Below are 21416 nucleotides of genomic sequence, written 5' to 3'. Positions count from 1 at the left end.
TTGACGTTTGATCACATACATAACGCATGCGCAGGAGCAGCACAACAACTAAGTGCGATGATGAACACGATTGCATGTTTTGTATCACATATGTCACGGTATATACACAACATTGCAGAGACTGATATAAAAATATATTCAAATATCTCCGCCTCAGCTTGTCATTCCGTGATACTTCATAACTTCGTACTACTTCTGTTCTAATACAAACACACCTTCCTACAGTATGATTCTACTAGATCGATTTCACATGCTACATCGAAATAATCGTTAATACAGTTGAACTAATCGACATGTTCACCAAAAGATATGAACCTACCAAATCATCAATGGTCGAGAAGAGTAATCCATCTGCCATAAGTTGCTCGATAGCCTCCCTGACAAAGCATGAATCAGCTTTTGCGCCCACATGTAGGCTCACTAAAGCTGGACTTGGACTCACATGACATCTTCGCCGTTCGCATTGCCTACCTGTCTCGATACCAATGAAACATGGACTCCATCATCTGTGTCATCTTTAGAAACGTATTCCATGATTTTACGTTGTAAGGCTGGTAGAGCGGAAAATGCTGATTCGTTGGAATGAGATTGGACACCGGCTGAGTAATCTGCATGAGATGATCCACCAGGAGCGGCTCCGGCCTGGTGATCAATCGACGGGGTTAGCGAATGGTCATACAAAGCGAAGCGTATTGACAAGTGTTAAGGATCATCGAAATTGGAATGAAAGGAAAATGAGGTAATTGTCGATAAACTTTCTGACTTACACCTCCTGAAGTAGCACCTCTCAAGCTCAAACTGACATACAGAGCTTTCAGAAAATGATGATGTATTTCGTTGTGATCAGTTATTGGTCTGATGTGAGTTGCTGATATATGCCGTTTTCCACCAAACATCTTGATTGAGCCCATGATACCGACGTAGTGATCTTGTCTGGGGGGAAGGGGAAGTCAGCATTTCGCATTTCGTGAGTGTCTGGTATAATCTTAGTTTCGATGAGGAAGACGCGACGGCGCAGAGGAAAGAAGTAAAACGAGAACGAGAAGGAGGGATGACGACACTTGAACAGGTGGAACGCTTTAGTAACGCACTCGATTCCTTTTGCTTTTCCCGATTCGTCGTCCGCTGAATCTAACCATAATCTCACATCGATATAACCTGTTCCATCTCCGATTTCATACGATACGTTCGTAGCTGATGATGATGAATTATGTACTGATCCAACTAATAATACCTATCAGAAAATCAATCTTTCTCGTCAGCTTAGTCCTCTACATTCGGGAGATGAAAACAATGGAAGCATAAGCTGACTTGAGCGACATCTGCACCATCAATAGTGAAATCTGCATCTTGATGAATATGTTCAGCAGCTAATACTTGTTTAATCGTCACTGGTCTAATAGTTTGATTACCACCTTTCCCCTAATATCAGACATCAGCTAATGCAAACCACATACCGTACCCTGGACAGGTATAGTAGGTATATCTTACCTTCTTTCCTCCTCCAGGTGAATCTTGTGATCCATAAGGTGATCCACCAGCAACAAATCCACCACCACCACCACCTCCTGCTCCGCCATAGTAAGGATTTTGGTCATCGTCTATATGATTTGTCATTGTGGTTTCTCTTACTCATATGAAAGGGAAGAGAGGGTAGAAGGAAGATGAAGGGTATAGCTTACAATTGCTCATCTTATATTATATGGTGATTTGACACTTTTGATGCATCATCAAGTTGACTGGACTACATTAGATATATTACTTACTGTTCAGAAAGAGGAACTCATCAATCATCAGAAACGCGTCGCGTATACCACGTGACTTGCACGGGCCTTGAGACTGCTGGGATAAAATACGATAAAATGCCATCATTTAAATACACAATGTGTAACCTAACTTCACCCCATTTGCCTTTCCTGTTCGCTAGATCACATGATCTGTTGATATTCCCCCCCCCCTTTCCCCCCCTCGTCGCTTCTCCACTTTACAGGTCCACTGGATCATTGACAACAACAAACAAGCGCGGCAGACACCCTCCTGAACACAGACAGTATCTGGAACACTCCAACCATCATCTCGACATGTCAGTAGCAGTCGTCACTCCCACTTCACCTCGCGCACCAACTCCCGAATACCTAGATCCAATATTACATCAACCCACTCTGAACTCATTATCCAACGAAGATCCTTCATCATCGTCTTCAAATCCACTGAACGAATTCGCACAACAAGTGCTGGGATCAGAATCGGAAGATGCGCATAATCTGTTGGATCTGAGAGGAGGTTATTCGATTATAGGAGAGGAACAAACATTTAATGATTTATTACAAAATGAAGAAAGGAGAGAAGCTCAAAATAAACTACAAAGTCAACAAGATATGGAGAATAGTGGTGATAACGATGACGATGACAATAACCATAATCACGATCATGATTTACACAACGCTCTAATTGATAATGACGACAGTATACATATCGACGGCGACGGTGATGAGCCCACATCGAGTTCTAACAATAACGGAAATACACGACCGCAATATCGATTACCTACATTAGAGACAACAGAAGAGATAAGGATAGATGAGAATGGTAACGAAATAAGAGAAACCACTTTACATCGTGTCAATCTGCTTTATGGTGGTAGAATAGGTAAAAGGAAAAGATTAGGCACTACAACAGGTAATTCCATTGGTGGAGGGACTGCCGGTGAAGAGATCACAACGGATGCAGATGGTAATCCAGTTGAGCCTCATGAAATCGTAAGATTGAAGAAGGACAGTCATGTGAGTTATTCAGTAGTTTCAATTGTGTCGCCTTGTATGCTTCCTAGGTGTTCAATCACTACTCCGACTACACGTCGAGATATGTAAACACGTGCTAACGTACACTGTGTTTTTACATCGTTGCAGAAAGAAGTTGAACGTCGACGTAGAGAAAACATAAATGACGGAATCAACGAAATCGCACAACTCATTCCTGGAGGAACGGACAAACAGGGCAAATCAGCCTTATTAAAGCGGGCAGCCCAGTATTTGGTGGAATTGAGTGAGAAGGTCAGAGTAGGAGACGAAGAGATTACAAAGCGGGATATAGAAAAGCAGGATTTGGAGGTGAGCATCATTATATCACTTATTTAGCGCAAGCGTCTGTGGTCTGTGATACACATCTCGAAAGCTGTCAATACCTCACTATTTGCAACATAACAGCTTGCCCAGAAGCGCTAACGATTATCTCGATTCAATTCGATGTATAGGCCCAATTAGCTCAATCACAATTACAACTGCAAGAGGAGCGTGAACGCTCAATGACATTCGAAACTTCGTGGCGAGAAGCAGAAGATAGAACTGCTAGTTCAAATTTCGAGTTGGAACGTCTAAAAGCTGAATTGGAGGAATTAAGAGGTGTTCAAGGCTGATTGGCAGATACTTTGTCATTATTTCGAAAGGAAGAAGCCTTTGAACGAACAAATCGCTCAAGCTGAATGATGGGTATTGTTGGAGAAGAATGGCGATGATGGAAAGAAGGAACCATGGTTTGCTGGTATGGGTCATTGGCATCAGGAAGTCAAGTATAGACTAGTTTTTGTAAGAAGAAGGGTTGTTAGTATTTTGGGATTTCTTTTCGAATGTTGTCCAGGTGTTTTATCATTGTATTCAGGAGACGCTGTAATCCGTTCGTCTCTATATACGCTCATGTATCATTGTAGGTCTTGAACAGAAGCATAGAAATAAGCTCCTAACGGAAGGGAAGCTGGGGGAATGTTTGGTGGGCGGCGATGTCCGCTCAACTGTCCTTTTGTATACACGACGTGTTCGTGAGATGTTGAGAGATGAAAGCAGCTTATTGTAGAGACAGAACATAAGTTAGCTTTCAGTCTTCATATATTGCACTGTTACTCTCAACCCTATCTCTATAATCGCTTATGCCTGATCAGAAGTAGTGCCATAGACTGTGAAGAAGAGCGATAATCATATCGACCACTGTTCTTGCAGCAGAACAACTGTCAAATCCACCCACTCTGCTTCCTCAGAACCTATATCACGTCCATTTAGCTCGAACTCATTCCAAATCATTGGAATCTTTTCCAGCTGCGTCGATAGGAAGTTAATACTTTGGCTGGGAAGAAGATCCCGAAGAAGTAGAACAAGGCAAAGATGTCATCTCCCGGTGGAACAATACCAATAGTGAATCCACCTGCAGAGGTCATCAATCCTGCTGATGAGGAATTCTACGCATCGTAAGTTCTCTTTAGACTATCTGGTATCTTCTCTTCCTTCTGATAAGAAAGCTGTGTGTCGAACTATGAACCCACCGTCACCACTTCTACCCCTTTCTCACCTACCATCGGTCTGATGTCATTTTCATGTTGTGACGACTCATATTGGCTCTTGACATAACGAAATAAAGCTGATCCTATGTTGATATTGCGCATATAGATGGGGTTTATGTATCCTATGTTTACTATTGATAGGAGCCTTGATAACGTCCTACTATCTTCAAATAAAACGTATTAGAGCAGTACACGAGACTGTAGTTTCGATATTCGCAGGGATGGTCGTGGGGTTGATCATTAGGTTATCACCTGGACATATGATTAGAGAGATGCTAGTGAGTAACTTCATTTCTGTTCTTAGACGATTCGTAGGGTTACCACCTTGAGAAGACGATTCAGGAAGACATTCATGACATAGATGTACATGAGGGGAATTCATGTAATCACAAGGGCAATACTAATCTTTCTGTGAAATTGATATATAGTCTTTCAAACATACTTTCTTCTTCAACGCTTTATTACCTCCAATCATCTTGAATTCGGGATATGAGTTGAAACAAGTAAGCAATTCTCTACCAACTCACAAAAACTCTCCGCATCCTTGTTTCAAGATCATCTCACTAACAATGTGTTGATTGGAATAGGCAAATTTCTTCAGAAACTTCGGTGTAATCTTGACTTTTGCTTTCCTCGGAACTTTCATCACAGCAGTTGGGATAGGGTGAATACAATTTCCCAAATCTCTTACAATTCCAGAGAAGTGCCAAGAAAGCTGACTTTTCTCGTATTTGATATTTGATCTCGGACACAATTTAGAGTACTATGTTATATCTGGTCTTTCTTGGGATTAGAAGGATTGAAATTCACTCTTTTAGAATGTTTGATTTTTGGTTCAACTTTATCAGCAACTGATCCAGTAACTATTTTGGCAATTTTCAATACCGCAAAAGTAGATCCTAAATTATATTCCATCATTTTTGGTGAGAGTATTTTGAATGATGCTGTTAGTATCGTCATGTACGAGTGAGTGGCTTTCTCTTCATACCATACCTACGGTCACGTACCAGGAATATACAACATACGACATACAATGCCGGAACTTGATGTCTAACGCTCTATCATCGTATGAGAACACAAAGCTGACTTCTCTCGTTAGGACTTTATCCCAGTTTCACGGCGAAGATATCTACCTATCATCGCTCTTTCACGGTGTAGGAATCTTCTTATTCTCATTCCTTGTTTCTATGGCTCTAGGAGTATCCTTTGGTCTAGCTTGTTCACTTGGACTAAAACACTCTCACTTGGCAACTTATCCGCATATCGAAAGTTGCTTGGTCGCTCTAGTGGCTTATACAAGTTATTTCTTCTCAAATGGTATCGCTATGAGTGGTAAGTAGACTCAGCCAAATCACTATTCTTATTGCTAACACTAGATCCCCACAGGTATCGTATCCCTCCTGTTCTGCGGTATCACCCTAAAACATTATGCCTATCATACCATGTCAAAACGGACGCAAAGAACTACCAAATACATGTTTGCTGTATTGGCTCAACTGTCAGAAAATTTCATCTTCATCTACCTCGGATTGAGCTTGTTCACTCAGGATGTACAAGTGTTCAAACCTTTGTTCATCCTTGTAGCGGCGGTGAGTCTAATTCCGATGCAACCCATCAATATACGAGCTATACTGACTTCGAGTTATGTTTGTAGATCGCTGTAATGGCCTCTCGATACGCAGCCGTCTTCCCTTTATCCGAACTCATCAATTGGGTTTACCACACGCGAGGACAGCGATATGAGGAATTACCTCATTCTTATCAAATGATGCTATTCTGGGCCGGTTTGAGGGGAGCAGTCGGAGTTGCACTCGCAGCAGGTATAACAGGTGATAATGCCGACGCATTACGAACAACCATCTTAGTAGTTGTCGTATTGACCGTTATCATCTTTGGTGGAACAACAGCTCGAATGTTAGAAGTTTTAGGTATCAGAGTAGGAGTTGAAGATGAAGATGCCTCTTCCGATGACGAAGAAGGGTGGACAAGTTATAATGGTAATTTAGCGTTACAAATGGGACCTGGAAGTAGAAGATATGCAGGTCAAAACGGACGTGGATTAGGGATTTATCATTCAAACGGACAACAAGATGATCAAGATGAAATTGACTTACATTCACCTGAAGGATCACCATTCAATTCATCAAACATCCATTTACCAAGAACAAGTCATAGTCATAAAACAAGATCAAGACAACCTTCGACGAGATCAGTTGTATTCAATTCATCAAATTCAAGATCTGGATTTTCGACAAATTCAGAAAATTCAGATGAAGAAGAAGTGTTACCTTCCGCATCAGGATCAGGTCCATCAAATCCATATGGAAATGATTCACCTGATTATCAAACTGATACAGGTATCGCAGAAGAAGGTGGCAGTAGTAGTGGCGGAGGAGGAATCAGACCAGGAATGATTTTCCGTGATGGACAATGGTTCACTGCATTAGATGAAAGATATTTATTACCTTTATTCAGTAATTCAGTCACAGCAAGAAGACATCATGCTAAAAAGGCCAGAAAAGTCTCTTCGGGTATATATAACAATAATCATAATCAAAATAACGGTGGTGATAGTGCTGTTGGAACACCAAGAGGTGGAAATAGCTTGGACATCAATAGAGCTAGATCAGGTGAGGATGATGATTATGGTTACGATGGTGAAAGTGAGAACGGGAAAGTTAAAGGACCAGGATTACCGAGGACGTTTAGGTGAGTGTTAAGGATCTTCCACTCCAAAAAACATTTTCAGGGGAAGCTTTGGAGAGATGGGAAGTCTGCGTAGATTTTTCTTGATGTCGACCAAATCAGACACTACCACAATCCCGTGGAAACATATCACTGCAAATCTTATGCCAAGCTAACTCCCTCATTCTATTTACAGCGGCTCAGTGACAGATTTCTTTTTCGCCAAAGCTGATCCCACGTTACCTTCGTCGTCAAACACATCATTACCCTTAGAAGACAGGGGTCGAGGAAGTCTGAATCCACAATCTAGAAGAGGAAGTGGTGATGCAAGAGGTGGTAATGGTGGTAGTGGTGGTGAAGGAAGGTGACTAGCTGCTTTGACTCCTGTAAACAATAAGAATAACAATAACAATCCAACCATCAATGAGGAAGGTTGGATATGGACAGGTAAGAATCAAGAGGAAAATAAAAGTACAACGCCCAAAACCCAAAAAGGTGATTAACGACGACTAGACGATCTCTCTCGTCCTCTCTCTGTCTTCTTTACTTATTTGCTATTCTGGGGAAAGAAGAAAAGGGTTCATGTTTCAAGGATATGTAAATATAGATGAAAGAACTTGACAGTACTATCATTTTCAAGGAGATTATGAGATTGAACTAGATTCAATCACGTTTATGCTTTATGCATTATACGATATTTATGAGTAGCCATGTATCAATTACAACAAGGCAGAATATACAACAATCCCCTTCGATGATCAATCCTAGCTTAATTGAAACTACAATGTACAGCGTATTGCTCATTACAGTTATTTATTATCATCTATTTATCGGCCTCTGATGATGCCTAATATGAATTAATCAGTTCAATCTAAATGTTTTTTACCTTGTCGACATATTTTGTTTTCCTGACGTGACTCACCTTGAATATGTTCCTTCTATGCCTTACATTCACGCCTCTACACGAAGTTAGATCTATTCTAGACAAGGAGTGACAATTTGATAAAATAATTTTCATATCGTCATCTGTTGTGTGTGCGAGAGATAAAACTGAGAATTAGCAATCAATAGATTACTGCGGCTCAAATGATACAGTCCATTCACAACTAATATTCTTTACCAGAATTACCAGGGTTTGAACTCGGATGAGTGATCTTAACTTACCAGTGATGGTAGTTCCTGATAAATCCAATGATCGCAATTTAGGAAATTTGCTCAAAGCACTAGCGAATAATTCTGTATTATCTATGTTCGCTGAAGGTAAATCAAGGTTTTCCAATGGACATATCGTACCTCTTTCTTCTTCTTCTTGATTGACTCTTGTAGATGAGGGAGGAGGGAGGAAGGTCGATGACTCAATTTGCTGTGGGACGAACAATGATAATTTCTGTATAGTGTTTTCAAATTTAAACATTTCAATGGTGTATATATACATATATTGATATATGACTAAACTCACTTTTAAACTTTTTCTCCAATTGCCCATTAATCCAGGTCCGTAAATCAGATTTGAACATTTTGACATACCAGAATCGCAAATTGAATCTTTTGAACCACCCGCATCAGTCACCAATGTGAATTCTTCCAACTTTGTACACTCGTTCAGTAATTCGCCTAGACGAATGAATGATTCCATATTTGGTGAATTCGCTGAAGTGATTTTAGAATTTGAAGATTTGATATGACCTAGAGATAATTTTCTAATAGAATTCTTTTGTGAATTGATTAAGTGAATTAATGATTCAATTGGTATTGGTGGTCCTCCTCCTTGTGATCCTGTACTGAATTTGATTAATGTGTCAGGTCGAATATTGATTAACGTATCTTCTGGGATGAGTAATCCAGGTAAATATAGATGTGTCAAATTTGGAAAATTCCCTTCTCTTTCCCCTTGCCCATTCTTACTGAAGGAGATACCTAAAGTAGACCATTGTATTATACTTTCTGAAGAAGTAGGTCTAGGTGTAGGATAACCTATTGTATGTCCAAACTTCTTTGCTCGTGATCGGAAATCATTCAACGGTGAATTAAGTATGTTTCCAGGTAAACATAAATGTGTGATTTTCGGATAATGACCTGAAGAGAATGTATCGTTTATGTTCTGTAACACGATTATATTTTCTATCAGCATTTTTGGTTTATTCCCTCTCTAATTCTGACTTATTAGTGAGCATAAAATGATCGTAGAAGACTGATATACCAGATATATACAATGAAACATTCGTGACACACTACATGGAGTTCAAAAGATGATGATAATAACTCACTTCAAAATGTATATTATCAACCTTGAAACATTCCAATTGATCACCATATTTATCTAAAATACTTTTGATATCACTTTCTTTCATTTTCGTTCCTTTCAAATTCAATTTTTTCAGATTCCTCGTTCGTTCCAAAATGGATTTGACGGTTTTACTTGTCGTCGTCGACGTCGTAGAAGCCAAAGAACATTCTTTTATATTTATTTCTTCCAGATTCTGTAAATGATAAATCAATGATGATATACCTAAATCACTAGCTTGAGATGCATATGTTAATTTCAACGAAGTGAATGAATCTCTTAAATTTGATTGAGGGATCAATTCTTTTAAATAGCTTAAAGAGGATATGGAAGGTAAGAGTTCTCCTGGTAATTCCAATTCTGGAGGTATGATGAATACCTATTGATTGGCAAAAGTTTGTTCTTCCATATCAGCCGCAATGCTTATACAGTCACAATGATATTGATATTCCTCGAGCGGAAATAACTTGTTGAATAACTCACATCAGCTATCATCTTAATCGTTAGATATCCACCCCACCATTTGAATATCCCATCCCTCACTGCTTTTTTAAGATGTAGCGGTAAATATTCCCAAGCGATCTTGAATTCTCTCCCTCCTACTCCATTTCCACTTCCACTTCCATCACTTGCTTCTCCCCCTGTCTCCCACAATCGTTTAAAACCCCTGACCAGAGCGTCGATCGTACATTTCACCAAAGAAGGTAATTCCCTAAGTCGGGGTGGTCGAAGAGATATCGATGCTGTTGACAGAGCAGATTCAGATAAAAGGGTATCCCAATCATCTGTCGAGTTCCATATGGATCGCTGAGATCGAATACTGGGCTGTTTGCCTTTCAAACTAGGTTTGGATTTGGACTTTTTACGAGGTGAAGGCTTTGTGATGCTATTAGGTGAATCGTCACTCTCATGTCGACGCTTAGGTGGCATACCAAATATTCAGGATTGTGCAAAGCACTTATATCATTTGCTAGGTCCTGATTTGCATCTTGAAACACATATTCCGAGGCATGAAATCATACTCACAAACGCTCAAAGTCGTCAGAGTATCTGTCATCGTTACCTGGAATGACATCTTGAACATCGACGGGACTCGAGTTGGATGTTTTTCGGAGTACTCCGCCAACAGTCAACTTGTTTTACGCGAGTGCTTTTTTAATGACCTCTCATCCCCTGAACATGTTCATCTCTTGCTAACAAATACCTCTTGCTATCTTGATCTGGAGGGATGGTCTCAATCATCTTTGATTTCATGTAGATGAGCTTCGATATTTGCATTATGCAGATTGCATATTGCGGGTGCATCACTGCGGATTATTTTGACAGTCGGAGTTTGTCAACATCCCAAAGAATGGGTCTCGACCTCCCTCAGGGAACATCCGGATGAGAATATACCTTCTCATGTGATATATAATAAAGAGAAGTGACTGACATCCGGATCAATCACATAAGACCTATGGAACGCCCAGCGCCTCGCACTCTTGTTTACATCGTGTTTGTGTATGTTTTCGAATGTGCATGAGGGTTACAAACTCCATCAGGGAAGGTACGAGGTACGCAAGTATAAATATAAGTAGATGTCAACCTTCGTAGAATTCAATCTGCTTGTCATACATCAACTAAATCGGAAAAACACTCAAGCATCATCACATACATTCATTCATCAAGCATTATATAATATAAAGAAAACGAAAACGAAACGAACACAACGGAATCACGAAAAATGGTATTCAAATCAGTAGTCTTAGCTTCATTGTCCATATTTGCAGTATCAGTCACTGCTGCACAAAGTCATAATATCTTCCTTGGATGTACAGATCCATTAGCTACTCCAATTCGACCTGTCAGAGTTCAAGCTGATTCAGCTTCAAATTGCGTCGTGAGTCTACACATGCACTTTGTACCCCTTACTTTCCTACTTTTCTCACAATGTCGTTCTCTCGCAAACAAAACAAAACGTATCAGATCTGCTATTGTGATAATAATACTGATTTTTTCTTCCACCCGGATCGTATAGGAGGTTTGTGGAAATTCAGCTTCCAAAAATACGTTTGCATATTGGTTGGGGGGAGATGAGAGTTCATGTGTGTGCTCGACTAATGGTCCTGCAGAAGAGTATGATATCGCTTTTCCTAGAGCAGAGATGAGTCATTGTGATGATCATGAAGTAGCTGTGAGTGATTAAGTTCTATTACCTTCTCAACCATATGACTGGATTTTTTGGGTCTTAATCCCAAAAATATCTGCGATTGAGTTCAGTGATGATGTTCTTTGTTTTCTACCACACCTTGACTGTGTATATTGACTTGGGGAAATGAGACTAAACTGATCAATGTCAATGTCATTGCTGCTCCCGCTGCTGCTCCTGCCGCATTTTTAGGTATTCGTGACGAAATCAGGTCATACATTCCAACATCAACCTAAAAGATCATCACGTTCAATGAAATCCAAAAGGACTTCAAATACCGATATCGATTCAAGATCAAATACATCTTGTCCTGAACCATTAATATCATGTCAAATACAAGGTGATTCTTCGAATTATCAATGTATAGATCCTAATTTCTCTTTGAGTGAGTGTTGCTTTTTTTTTCGTTTCACTTTGGATCTCTTCCTCTTCTCCGCTTTACAAATTTACACTTTACTTCATGTCTCCTCGAGTGATAAGCGAGGTTTGCTGATTGAGAATGATTACATCCTTGTGGGATATAGCTTCATGCGGTGGTTGCATTCATGGTAACTTTGGTGAATCAGCGACTTCAACAGCTGAAGAGTGAGTTTTTTCCTCGCCGAGCGGAAGTAATAGAATAGATGCTGATTCATTCTGAACGTAACTTAACAGCTGTACTGCCCTGCCTGGAGTAGCAGAAGGAGGCGTCATTTGCTCTTCTGGTACATGTAAAGCTTATAGATGTTTGGATGGTTATACATTAACTGCCGGAAACACTTGCATGAAAGCTTAAAGGACTTGGTACTCTGAACTGTCTCGGCTTGGTACGACAGGGCATATAGAGAGAAACGATTATGACGGACTATTTATCTGAATTTATTTTAATGATGTATTTGGTGTTGTTTTGGGAGAATTATACACATCATAAACTTGCAACTTCTTCACTATGAGCCCATCATTCACCACATTGCTTCTGTCCCAATAGTCAGCACGACGAGTGGATACATACAGTTGATGGTCGTTGACCTATGATACAAGATGGGTTGCCATCCAAGCATTAAACTATTTGTTCCTCCTACATATAACCACTTTGGTTATATAGCATACGAGTAGTTGAATTGAAATAAAAGTCGATCAACAAACCTCCACTTTCGCATGTTGTTATTGATTGTTTACTCTCTGGCGTGGCTTGGTGGAAAATCAAACGTACACTCGCATCAACATTCCTTCCTTCTCCCTCAATCACAGCTTACTTCAACGGACAACGGACACACTTGTTCGGACTGGAACACACTGAGCTATTTACCAAAAGGATCTTAGGATGGTGAGCTTCTGAATGGCCTGTTCATGCCAGTATCCCATAAGCTCATACATTCTTCCGCCTTAATCAGTCACTCACCCCGCAAGCACTCCGTCTTCTTTCTAGAGAAACGATCCATCTCAGATCAGACCCTCCGGAGGGAGTGAGGATAGTGGTTGATGAAGATGATCTGACGAATATGGAAGGATGGGTCCAAGGTCCAGGCGAGTGATTCATCTATTACAAACAAAAAACGTTCGACCAAGGGGAAGATTATGATTCAACTTACATCAGTCGTGTGACGGGATTTTGCGTCACCATCGAATTGGTGTTTGTTTTGAGTGGGATATCAAGCTGACTTGTCCTGGATTAGGTGGTACACCTTACGAAGGTGGTTATTTTAGAATACGATTTTCCTTTGGTCCAGAATATCCTAATCTTCCTCCTAAATGTGTGTAGTACTTCTCTCTGTCCTGCTCATGGAAATCAGCTGGATCGGTGAATACCAATCTGGGCACTGACAGCTGATATCATATGGGTAGGTACAATGATAACCAAGATCTTCCATCCCAACATATCGAAAAATGGAGAAATTTGCGTCGACACTTTGAAGAAAAGTTGGAATAAGAGTTATGGCGTTGGACACGTTTTAGTTGTATGTTCAGATTATCCCTACGAGCTCACTGTCCAGCTTTTCCATGCCGGTTTTTTCTTTTTGAAAACTGTAACAAGCTGAGGAGAAAAAGGGAGAAAGCTGACAATCAGTTCTCTGTAGACAATAAAATGTCTGTTGATTTATCCAAATCCAGAATCTGCTTTAGATGAAGAAGCTGGTAAACAATTATTGGCAGATTACGATGGATACTGCAAGGTGAGTTGATAAATTTCACATCTATTATCAAATTTCCCCTTTCCCTCCTCGCTCAGTACCTGTGTTGGTGCTATATGAAGGGAGTTTTGAAACCAATCCAAAACATTGCTGTCACTTGACTGATCATTGATCGTGTGTAGTACGCCAGACTAATGACTAGCATTCATGCAACTCCTAAAGTGAGTGAATGCTGAAACTCCTTTCCTTTTCTCGAAGAGTGAGCTTATATATAATGTACACACAGCTTCCCCCTCTCGAGTTCCGTAATTCCACTGCTTGCTCAAACAACCCTTCTAAACCGATATCTACCAAACCAATGCCGTTGGGTACGAACGTCAAGCAAGACCCATCACCAATTATCGAGCAAGGCGCTACGGTCAATGACGACACCGCCAAACTCTTAAAACCAACCGCTACCAACTTTACGACTAACACTAAACTTCCTGTAAACGGAGCTAAAACAACTACTGGTGCAGCCAGTAAAGCCAAACGGGGAGTGAAGAGGCTGTAGACTGCAGATGATTGCACGTAGGAGTTAGGAAGAGGATGAGGATTTGCAGGCGTGAGGGGCGGAGTGCGAGTGAGAGGTACGAGAGGACTATGGGATTGGGTCGGGGGGAAGACGAAATGAAAAGGGCGCGGAGGGGAACCGAGGGGGCTCTATCTATTTGTATGGATCTTTCAAGAATTCCGTATTCAAATTCCAAGTACCTCACAAGTCTTATGGGTGTCCGATTGACTGGGATCTGCAAAAAAAAACAAGAGAGACAAATTAAGCTATCATGACATACGCATCATCATATGCGAGCCTAAGTTCCATTAAATCCGACAATCGTTTTCCCCATATCATGTAATTAGCTGAGTGTCTTTATAATCATGTTCTTATATGTGCATGTATTCTGAGTATACATTGTTGTTGTCGCTGCCGCTCCGTCGTCCATGGCATCTATCTATACGATCAATTTGGCCTCGTAATGTACTCGTGACCGAGCTGTTTTAAAACCCAGAAATCAGTCGCGTCACCTGAATCCCATATTTTCCGCTTCAAGGTGTAATCTCTTTTTGCCTTTTCAACCTTTCCTTGTCAACTACTTCTTCTGTACAACACACATCTAACATGAGGAGAAGCAATACAGAAGACGAAAGGTTGAGAAGGAAGGATCTTTGTTTGAGCAGTAAACTCCCTTCTACATCTCGTGACGCGATCTTACTACCTCTGCCTCGTGATACTGTACACCCATTTGGATGCTCGCAGTGATTTCTGAACAATACAATGAAAGCCCAAAGCAATGTGTATTGATTGTGTGCGTGTGCGTAGGTTGCTCTGAAATGAGGTTCATTCGTGCTATGCATCCCTTTACATCCCCCAAGTCATATCTTCAGCTGTATCCTTGCGTCGTTTGACAACTTCACTCCTTCACAACATACATAGCCATAATACTATTGGCCACATATACTTAACTTCTCTTTCGCCACTCAGCATCGTGCAACCTTATCTCGATTAATCGCACAAACCTACAACGACGAATTACGCCCTCAAAGGGTTCATGTGGATGATATATACGCTCACACGACCTCCTTTGATCACTTGCTTCATTCAATATAAGAATAAAACACATTCCCTTGATCTCTTATTACCTCTTTCACAAACTGATGTCAAATCTTATCTCATATATAAAGGAGAAAAAGCTCAAAACGAATTTACAACCGTCAAACTCCCTCTCCTTTTTCATCCCCACTTACGTTTGTTGAACGTGCATCTCTTTATCTGCGGGATTCAAGGAGTTTTGACTAGTCTTCCATCTTTGTCGTCTTCCGTCTTTATAACAGTTAGACTTCTCAGACCAAGGGAACGTTGACCATTTAATCTGTGATCATCTTCATCGATCACAACGATAGAGAAGAGCGAAACCTTGCATAAGGAATAACTGATAGCATCCAGGTCACCAGCAAACTACGGCAGTAAGTCGTCCACATTTCCTCCTCTGCAATCCATCATAGTTGTGTACGTCAGCTGACGAGAGAGTAGAATAATGGATTATCTAACTATACTTTCCACTAGATCATTGATCTTGTTCCCATCAAAAGACTCGATCCCTACTTCCTCACCAACATCATCATCCTCATTTACTAAGTGTTATCATCCTGATGAAATCATTGACTCACCCATATCATCACCTTCCCCTCCGACTATAAATCTCACCAAGCCTGCTCCCGAACCCATTACACTCCCACTCAGCTCTTTGATCTATAACGAGACCAACTGTGCTTATTTCCTTGTATACCACGTACTGAATACCTCTTATCCATTCGCACCTCACAATGAAAATCAGAATAATGGTCAAGATAACTTAGGTATGGTAGATAAGAAGACTGCTAATGAAGTAGAAGTCATAGTCTGGAAAGAAATGGATAGGGTCAAGATGTTTTCGAGAAGTTTGGGCAGATGGTTTGGGATTAGTAAAGAAGGGAAAATGGATGAATCCAATTTAGTTGAATTAGCTGGAAAATATGGTTTGGGTTTAGAACATTTATACCCAACAGAAGATAACATGAATAGACAGCAACATGAACTGAAAGAAGAAGAAGACCCGACAACCCATAATGAGGGGCATCGTCATATCCATTCGACGAAGGAGGCTCTCATCTTGATCTGATTTCAGTGTATGCGGTTCCTCCAATTCTCTTATTCCCCTACAACCATTGAACGAACCAAATAATACAACGACATACACGATCAAATTACGCTTACGATTTTATGTATCGCTCGTCTCTCCGGAAGAGACGATACACAAGAAACGTTTGCACCTTTCTTTCACTCAATTGGGTTTCCTTTCGACCATCATCTCTTATCTGCTGTGTATAATAGTCACATGATTCTCTCAATTTGCGCAAATCGTTCATGTTTCCATATCCTTCTCATGGTCCGCATGTTGTGCATTGATTTTGGGTTTTTCATGAAATGTGTTTCGTGAGAAGTGTATAATCATTACCTTTTTTCGTTCATGATTTTTCGTTTATTGGATGATACTGTATAATGAGTTGTAGCTTATAAAGCCAAAATGATGTATCTATATTGAAAGCCAAGCGAAGCAATCAGCTCGCCATCGATGTCTAGACACTGACAACAGCTCATATCCCTGTCCCTGAAGGATCCTTCATCGTTAGCATAGCGGAAATGGTGTACTTACCCAGCGATCATACTTACACCACCCAGAGGTGTGATTGGACCCAACCATCTAAACTTATCTCTAGCAGCTACCAAACCGAATATGCTACCTGAGAAGACTGCAGCTCCAGCCATGATCAAACCTGCACCCAACCTGTATTTCCTCGAAGCACCTAAAAGTCCAGGATGGAATGATATAGCCAATAAAGCCAATCCATTATATATCAGATAATTCGATGCTATATTCCATGAGTTGATCTTGGTTTCTGGCATAGGTGGTTTGAGTGCTCTCAGACCGTGTGAACCGAATGCTCCGAACGATATCCCAGTTGCGGCTACAACAGAACGGTAAATGAGCTTTGTGTCAGTGGAAGATCCTCGAAGGCAGATGACAAGAAAGAATATCTATGTACGAGATATGGCGATGACAACGTATATAAATATGGATGGTATTTCCAGAATGATTCAGATACTGGATCCCAGGGAAAAGAAGGTATACTCACTTATCAGAGCTCCTGATCTGAATACAAAAGAAGGGTTCATCTTGCGCATATATCTTTGTAGAGTGTGTTTAACGATTATGGACAGATCAATCAGCACGAGCCATAACCTTTGTCTTCTTTCATCGATATCACACCTCAGTTAATAACCGAGATCATCCCGACCTCGAGTAGGATTAGGCGCGCCCAGTTGAAGTCTTCCTAATCATCAATCGAATCAATTTGCCACCTAACCAATCAATAACAATCCAATCTTTCAATCTAATTCACGTTTGATCATCAACAACGACGAACTCAAACTATATCATTCATCAAACCTTTTAGCAGAAAAAAGATCATCGAGAAGCGAGGATACTGTAAGGAATAGCAGCAAGCTTCAAAATGGCTCTTCCTGCTTCACTTCAAGTCCATCCTCATTTCCAACCTGAAGAAGCTGCTCATGCTGCTACCGAGTTAATATCCAGTGAGTGAACCGTTGTTTCGTTTACTACCGCGCCGTTGGTATCCCACTGTGTCATATGCAATATGCATGATAAATTATCACGTTTGATTCGGATTCTCCTATTACATCCTAGAGGTACGACGGTATGGCCGATTTGCTGATTTGTGTATTCACTAGATTTGGACAATCTACCTGGAGAAGTAGTTTTCCTCTTGGAAGAGATCAAAGAAAAAGATATCAGGATTAATCGTGAGTTCTTATTTGGACGCACGACAAACAGTATGGAAAATACCTCCTGAAATCCCATGTGCAACTTCTTGTCCAGGAGTATGCTGATCCCCCGATATGCGTTTATCGTAGAATTGGTACAGCGGATCAATACACGTCATATAGGATTAACGAAGACAGCCAAATCATTATCGTCATTACCACCTTCCAATGCAACGTTTGCGTTACCACTTCCACCTGGATCTACTCTACCTACCTCACACTTGACGCCCAAGGACGCGCAGGCGCTGACGAAGATTCAAGCTGAATGGATAAAAGTAGAAGTGCTACAAGATGAGAAAATCAAATTGGCAGAAAGAATGGAAAGGATCATTAACCGTGCGAAAGAAAGAGCTAAATCAGAATGGATAAGAGTGGGAGGAATGGAAATCGTTGATAATTCATTAGAGGAAAAACCGGGTCTGATAGGAATAGGAGGATTCCCATTACCTTTGGGTTTAGGTCATTTCAATGAATTGGGTCATGGTGAAGTCATATTACCTTCTACTGGTTTAGGCAGTGGCTCAGATGGTAGACCGCCAAAGAGTGAGTTGCTCCGTTTGCCGTCCTTCTTTTGCTCGATTCCAATCACGATTCACGTTGTTTTCATCACTGACTATTATATCAAAATAATCAGAACGAAAACCAAATACATTACCTTTACCCTCGCCATCACTTTCTATTGCATCATCAATAGCCATGCCTCCACCTCCTGCACCAACTCGACCATCAATATCTTCACGTTCCCATCATTCTCATAGGGGTAGTGGTCGTCATCCATCCATAGCATCGACAGATCCAGATGCAGATGGAGAAGACGTAGACGCAGAAGGAGAAGTGGATATTGTCGATGGCCCAGAAACAGGTGATGGTGAAGCAGATGATACCATCTATTGTATTTGTCAACAGAGAAGTTATGGTGAGATGATAGGATGTGATAACGAAGGATGTGAATTGGAATGGGTGAGTCGGTCTACTTCGAAGATTTCGTTCGCTAGAGGACTGTTAGAGCGATTGTCTGCATGAACGGAAGGAGCCTAGCTTTTTACATGCCTCTTTACCTATATGACAGTTCAATCATTGTCGTCTTGGCATCGCTAATATCACTCATCTTGATTACAGTTCCACGTCAAATGCGTCAACATCATCCCTCCATTACCTGACACTTGGTATTGTCCTGACTGTGTGAAGAAATTGGGCTTATCAAGTAGTGATGGGAAAATTGCAGGTCAAAGTAGGAAAGGAAGGAAAAAGTGATTGGGAGTTCACTGAGATCGGCTTGAGCTTCCGATTCAGTATGTGATAGGAAGTGCTCAAGCAGTGAGGCAGTATGTATTTGTGCTTTATATACGTGAATGCGATATGTTGTATGTTCCCCATTTCATATGACGACCTGAAAATAATATTAATTTGCCTGAATAAATGCTCATGTTCGTTAGTACACAGAAGCATTTGAACCAATAGATATCTTGTACATAACGATAACGCCTCTTTATGATTTCTACATGTTTCAAATCGATCTGGTATGCTCTTATCCCTTCGAATACGTTTATACGGTACATTCAGTCTTCATCGTCTTGCTTCATTCCCACTCTCGTTGAATACCGCTGTTCTATTATCTCCATTCTTACCTCCCCATCTACTTGCATCGGATGGTTGATCAAGGGTATCTTCAGGAGGAGCAGGAACTTCCACATGTCTCTTATGTAAATCTTCTCTCATACTGATCAATACACCTTTACGAACTTTGATCATTCGTTTATATATGAAGTACAATGCTCCAAGAGTGATTAAAGCGCATGCTGCGAAACTATTTATCCCAAAATAATTAGTGACTTGACTCGTTTTACCGAGAGGATGATAATGATCAAAATAAAAACTGATACTTACACGCAATCTGATATAACATGAGAATTTGTAGAAGCGTTCGTTTGACCAAGTACCACTCCGACGTAAACGCTTATCAACTATTGATATTGAATAAGATATAATTCGTCAGTTCACCTTGTCAGTCTGACGGATAGTAGGATAGCTTACTTGTTTGGGTAATGATCCGATCAAAGCTAATACGAATTGCCAAGTTTTCAATCCACAAACAGCAAGTACAGCAGTTGTATAATGACTATTCACATGATATTCAATTTTAGCTCTCTCTCTCAATCTCTCTCAGGTCTCAATTCTCACGCTTTGGCTGGTGACTAGTGACTATTTAGAAGTAGATGAATATACACTCACGTTGGGATAACACTCAACCTGACCACCCAGGCCATTAGGAATCCACCCTCTCTGACAGATTCACTTAGACAAGCGTAATTTAATGATTTTCGAGTCATCCTTTCAGCTCGATGCCTACACCAATATTTGAATACCAAGAACAGAGTGGTTTCTCCAAGGAAAACTCCGACAGCTACAATCGCAAATCCTTTTCCTAAGCCCCAGACGATTCCTACTAGGATCATGACGATTTCTGATCAAAAGACCGAAGAAGGATTAGCTATGTCTGAGTTACGAGATGATGACGACGACAAGGGAGGTATGGTTATCCTAGATCGTTTCTGCCGCTTTTCTCTGGAGAAAAGGTTTTGATGGGAAGGGGGAAGAGAGGAACAGGCAGATAATTGAGTGGACTGAGGGAGATAATGAGTCGTGGTCACTTACCATTTCCGAACAGGGGAGGGAAAGATAACACGAATAGAATAGCTACTGGAATGCAGAAACCAGCTTTGATCGTCCTCAATTTCCTTACGAAAGGTGACAGCCAGTCGATGATCTTAATAGGTCAAGAGCCAAATAATATTAGCTTGAGTCAGAGATCGCGTAATGTGTCTGTTTGACCTGGAGTCGGTCGAGTATGTCAAGAGATCGATCACTCACCGAATGATGGAAGAAAGCCATTAAAGCCACCACGACGACGATAAGCACGAAAGCGATATACCACCAAATCCATTCTTTTCTTATCCAGAATCTCCAGTTTTTAGCTTTTCCCCATGTGATTAATCCCTTTTCATATTCTATTCTCTCATCTTCAGTTAATTCATCTTCAGTCTCTTCCATTATTGAATGTCTTGATCTACTTTGTGTTCTACCGATCGGAGAAGGATGTAAGGTATTACCGTGCTGATGCTGGGATTGAAATTGGGATTGAGATGGCGGTGGATGAGTCGCATATCCCTCACCTTCTGGATATGGCTGTGATAACATACCCGCTTGGCTGTCAACTGAATCTCGATTCACTTGTTGTTGAGATGCAGCTGGTAATTCCGCATAAGGATTGGAAGGTCGAGATGTGGTTAGTGGATGTTGTTGGGACATCGTATCGAGATTTGGGGTTGAGTTGGAATCGATTCTCTAATGTAATCGATAATGAGGGTGGCAGCTATTGAATCAGGAAAAGGCGG

The 21416-nt window shown here is 40.8% G+C and overlaps 10 protein-coding genes across 10 annotated transcripts; 6 read left to right on the top strand and 4 right to left on the bottom strand.

Annotated features, from left to right (window-relative positions):
- Positions 1 to 253: 253 nt before the first annotated feature.
- On the bottom strand, positions 254 to 1617 carry IL334_004908 (uncharacterized protein; the record flags this gene model as incomplete). Its single annotated transcript, XM_062936623.1, has 6 exons — positions 254 to 377; positions 443 to 642; positions 768 to 933; positions 1092 to 1234; positions 1312 to 1422; positions 1492 to 1617. The coding sequence occupies 6 exons, from the start codon at positions 1615 to 1617 to the stop codon at positions 254 to 256; spliced, it is 870 nt and encodes a 289-aa protein (XP_062792674.1).
- A 464-nt stretch (positions 1618 to 2081) lies between these two features.
- On the top strand, positions 2082 to 3415 carry IL334_004907 (uncharacterized protein; the record flags this gene model as incomplete). Its single annotated transcript, XM_062936622.1, has 3 exons — positions 2082 to 2783; positions 2910 to 3110; positions 3254 to 3415. 3 exons carry the CDS (start codon positions 2082 to 2084, stop codon positions 3413 to 3415), a joined length of 1065 nt encoding a protein of 354 aa, XP_062792673.1.
- A 739-nt stretch (positions 3416 to 4154) lies between these two features.
- On the top strand, positions 4155 to 7383 carry IL334_004906 (sodium/hydrogen exchanger 3; the record flags this gene model as incomplete). The annotated part of the gene is made up of 9 exons (XM_062936621.1): positions 4155 to 4237; positions 4437 to 4608; positions 4759 to 4833; positions 4918 to 4994; positions 5090 to 5296; positions 5430 to 5662; positions 5717 to 5919; positions 5985 to 7039; positions 7212 to 7383. 9 exons carry the CDS (start codon positions 4155 to 4157, stop codon positions 7381 to 7383), a joined length of 2277 nt encoding a protein of 758 aa, XP_062792672.1.
- A 455-nt stretch (positions 7384 to 7838) lies between these two features.
- IL334_004905 (uncharacterized protein) lies at positions 7839 to 10229 on the bottom strand (the record flags this gene model as incomplete). The annotated part of the gene is made up of 6 exons (XM_062936620.1): positions 7839 to 7862; positions 7938 to 8041; positions 8180 to 8402; positions 8475 to 9116; positions 9283 to 9678; positions 9783 to 10229. 6 exons carry the CDS (start codon positions 10227 to 10229, stop codon positions 7839 to 7841), a joined length of 1836 nt encoding a protein of 611 aa, XP_062792671.1.
- Positions 10230 to 11022: 793 nt separating this feature from the next.
- On the top strand, positions 11023 to 12262 carry IL334_004904 (uncharacterized protein; the record flags this gene model as incomplete). Its single annotated transcript, XM_062936619.1, has 5 exons — positions 11023 to 11178; positions 11317 to 11472; positions 11680 to 11872; positions 12012 to 12072; positions 12142 to 12262. 5 exons carry the CDS (start codon positions 11023 to 11025, stop codon positions 12260 to 12262), a joined length of 687 nt encoding a protein of 228 aa, XP_062792670.1.
- A 528-nt stretch (positions 12263 to 12790) lies between these two features.
- Positions 12791 to 14151, top strand: IL334_004903 (uncharacterized protein; the record flags this gene model as incomplete). Its single annotated transcript, XM_062936618.1, has 7 exons — positions 12791 to 12793; positions 12861 to 12993; positions 13143 to 13220; positions 13312 to 13424; positions 13545 to 13640; positions 13781 to 13819; positions 13885 to 14151. The coding sequence occupies 7 exons, from the start codon at positions 12791 to 12793 to the stop codon at positions 14149 to 14151; spliced, it is 729 nt and encodes a 242-aa protein (XP_062792669.1).
- Positions 14152 to 15673: 1522 nt separating this feature from the next.
- IL334_004902 (uncharacterized protein) lies at positions 15674 to 16297 on the top strand (the record flags this gene model as incomplete). The annotated part of the gene is made up of 1 exon (XM_062936617.1): positions 15674 to 16297. The coding sequence occupies one exon, from the start codon at positions 15674 to 15676 to the stop codon at positions 16295 to 16297; it is 624 nt and encodes a 207-aa protein (XP_062792668.1).
- A 392-nt stretch (positions 16298 to 16689) lies between these two features.
- On the bottom strand, positions 16690 to 17352 carry IL334_004901 (uncharacterized protein; the record flags this gene model as incomplete). Its single annotated transcript, XM_062936616.1, has 3 exons — positions 16690 to 16711; positions 16832 to 17144; positions 17313 to 17352. The coding sequence occupies 3 exons, from the start codon at positions 17350 to 17352 to the stop codon at positions 16690 to 16692; spliced, it is 375 nt and encodes a 124-aa protein (XP_062792667.1).
- Positions 17353 to 17690: 338 nt separating this feature from the next.
- On the top strand, positions 17691 to 19275 carry IL334_004900 (uncharacterized protein; the record flags this gene model as incomplete). Its single annotated transcript, XM_062936615.1, has 5 exons — positions 17691 to 17772; positions 17929 to 18000; positions 18112 to 18564; positions 18656 to 18981; positions 19141 to 19275. The coding sequence occupies 5 exons, from the start codon at positions 17691 to 17693 to the stop codon at positions 19273 to 19275; spliced, it is 1068 nt and encodes a 355-aa protein (XP_062792666.1).
- Positions 19276 to 19587: 312 nt separating this feature from the next.
- On the bottom strand, positions 19588 to 21330 carry IL334_004899 (uncharacterized protein; the record flags this gene model as incomplete). The annotated part of the gene is made up of 6 exons (XM_062936614.1): positions 19588 to 19828; positions 19909 to 19985; positions 20056 to 20140; positions 20254 to 20485; positions 20677 to 20788; positions 20893 to 21330. The coding sequence occupies 6 exons, from the start codon at positions 21328 to 21330 to the stop codon at positions 19588 to 19590; spliced, it is 1185 nt and encodes a 394-aa protein (XP_062792665.1).
- Positions 21331 to 21416: the final 86 nt, after the last annotated feature.

Source organism: Kwoniella shivajii, chromosome 6 (assembly GCF_035658355.1).
Source record: "Kwoniella shivajii chromosome 6, complete sequence".
In the NCBI taxonomy this organism is placed as follows: domain Eukaryota; kingdom Fungi; phylum Basidiomycota; class Tremellomycetes; order Tremellales; family Cryptococcaceae; genus Kwoniella; species Kwoniella shivajii.
The sequence above is the reverse complement of the archived record's forward strand: the minus strand, read 5'-3'. Positions and strand labels throughout refer to the sequence as shown.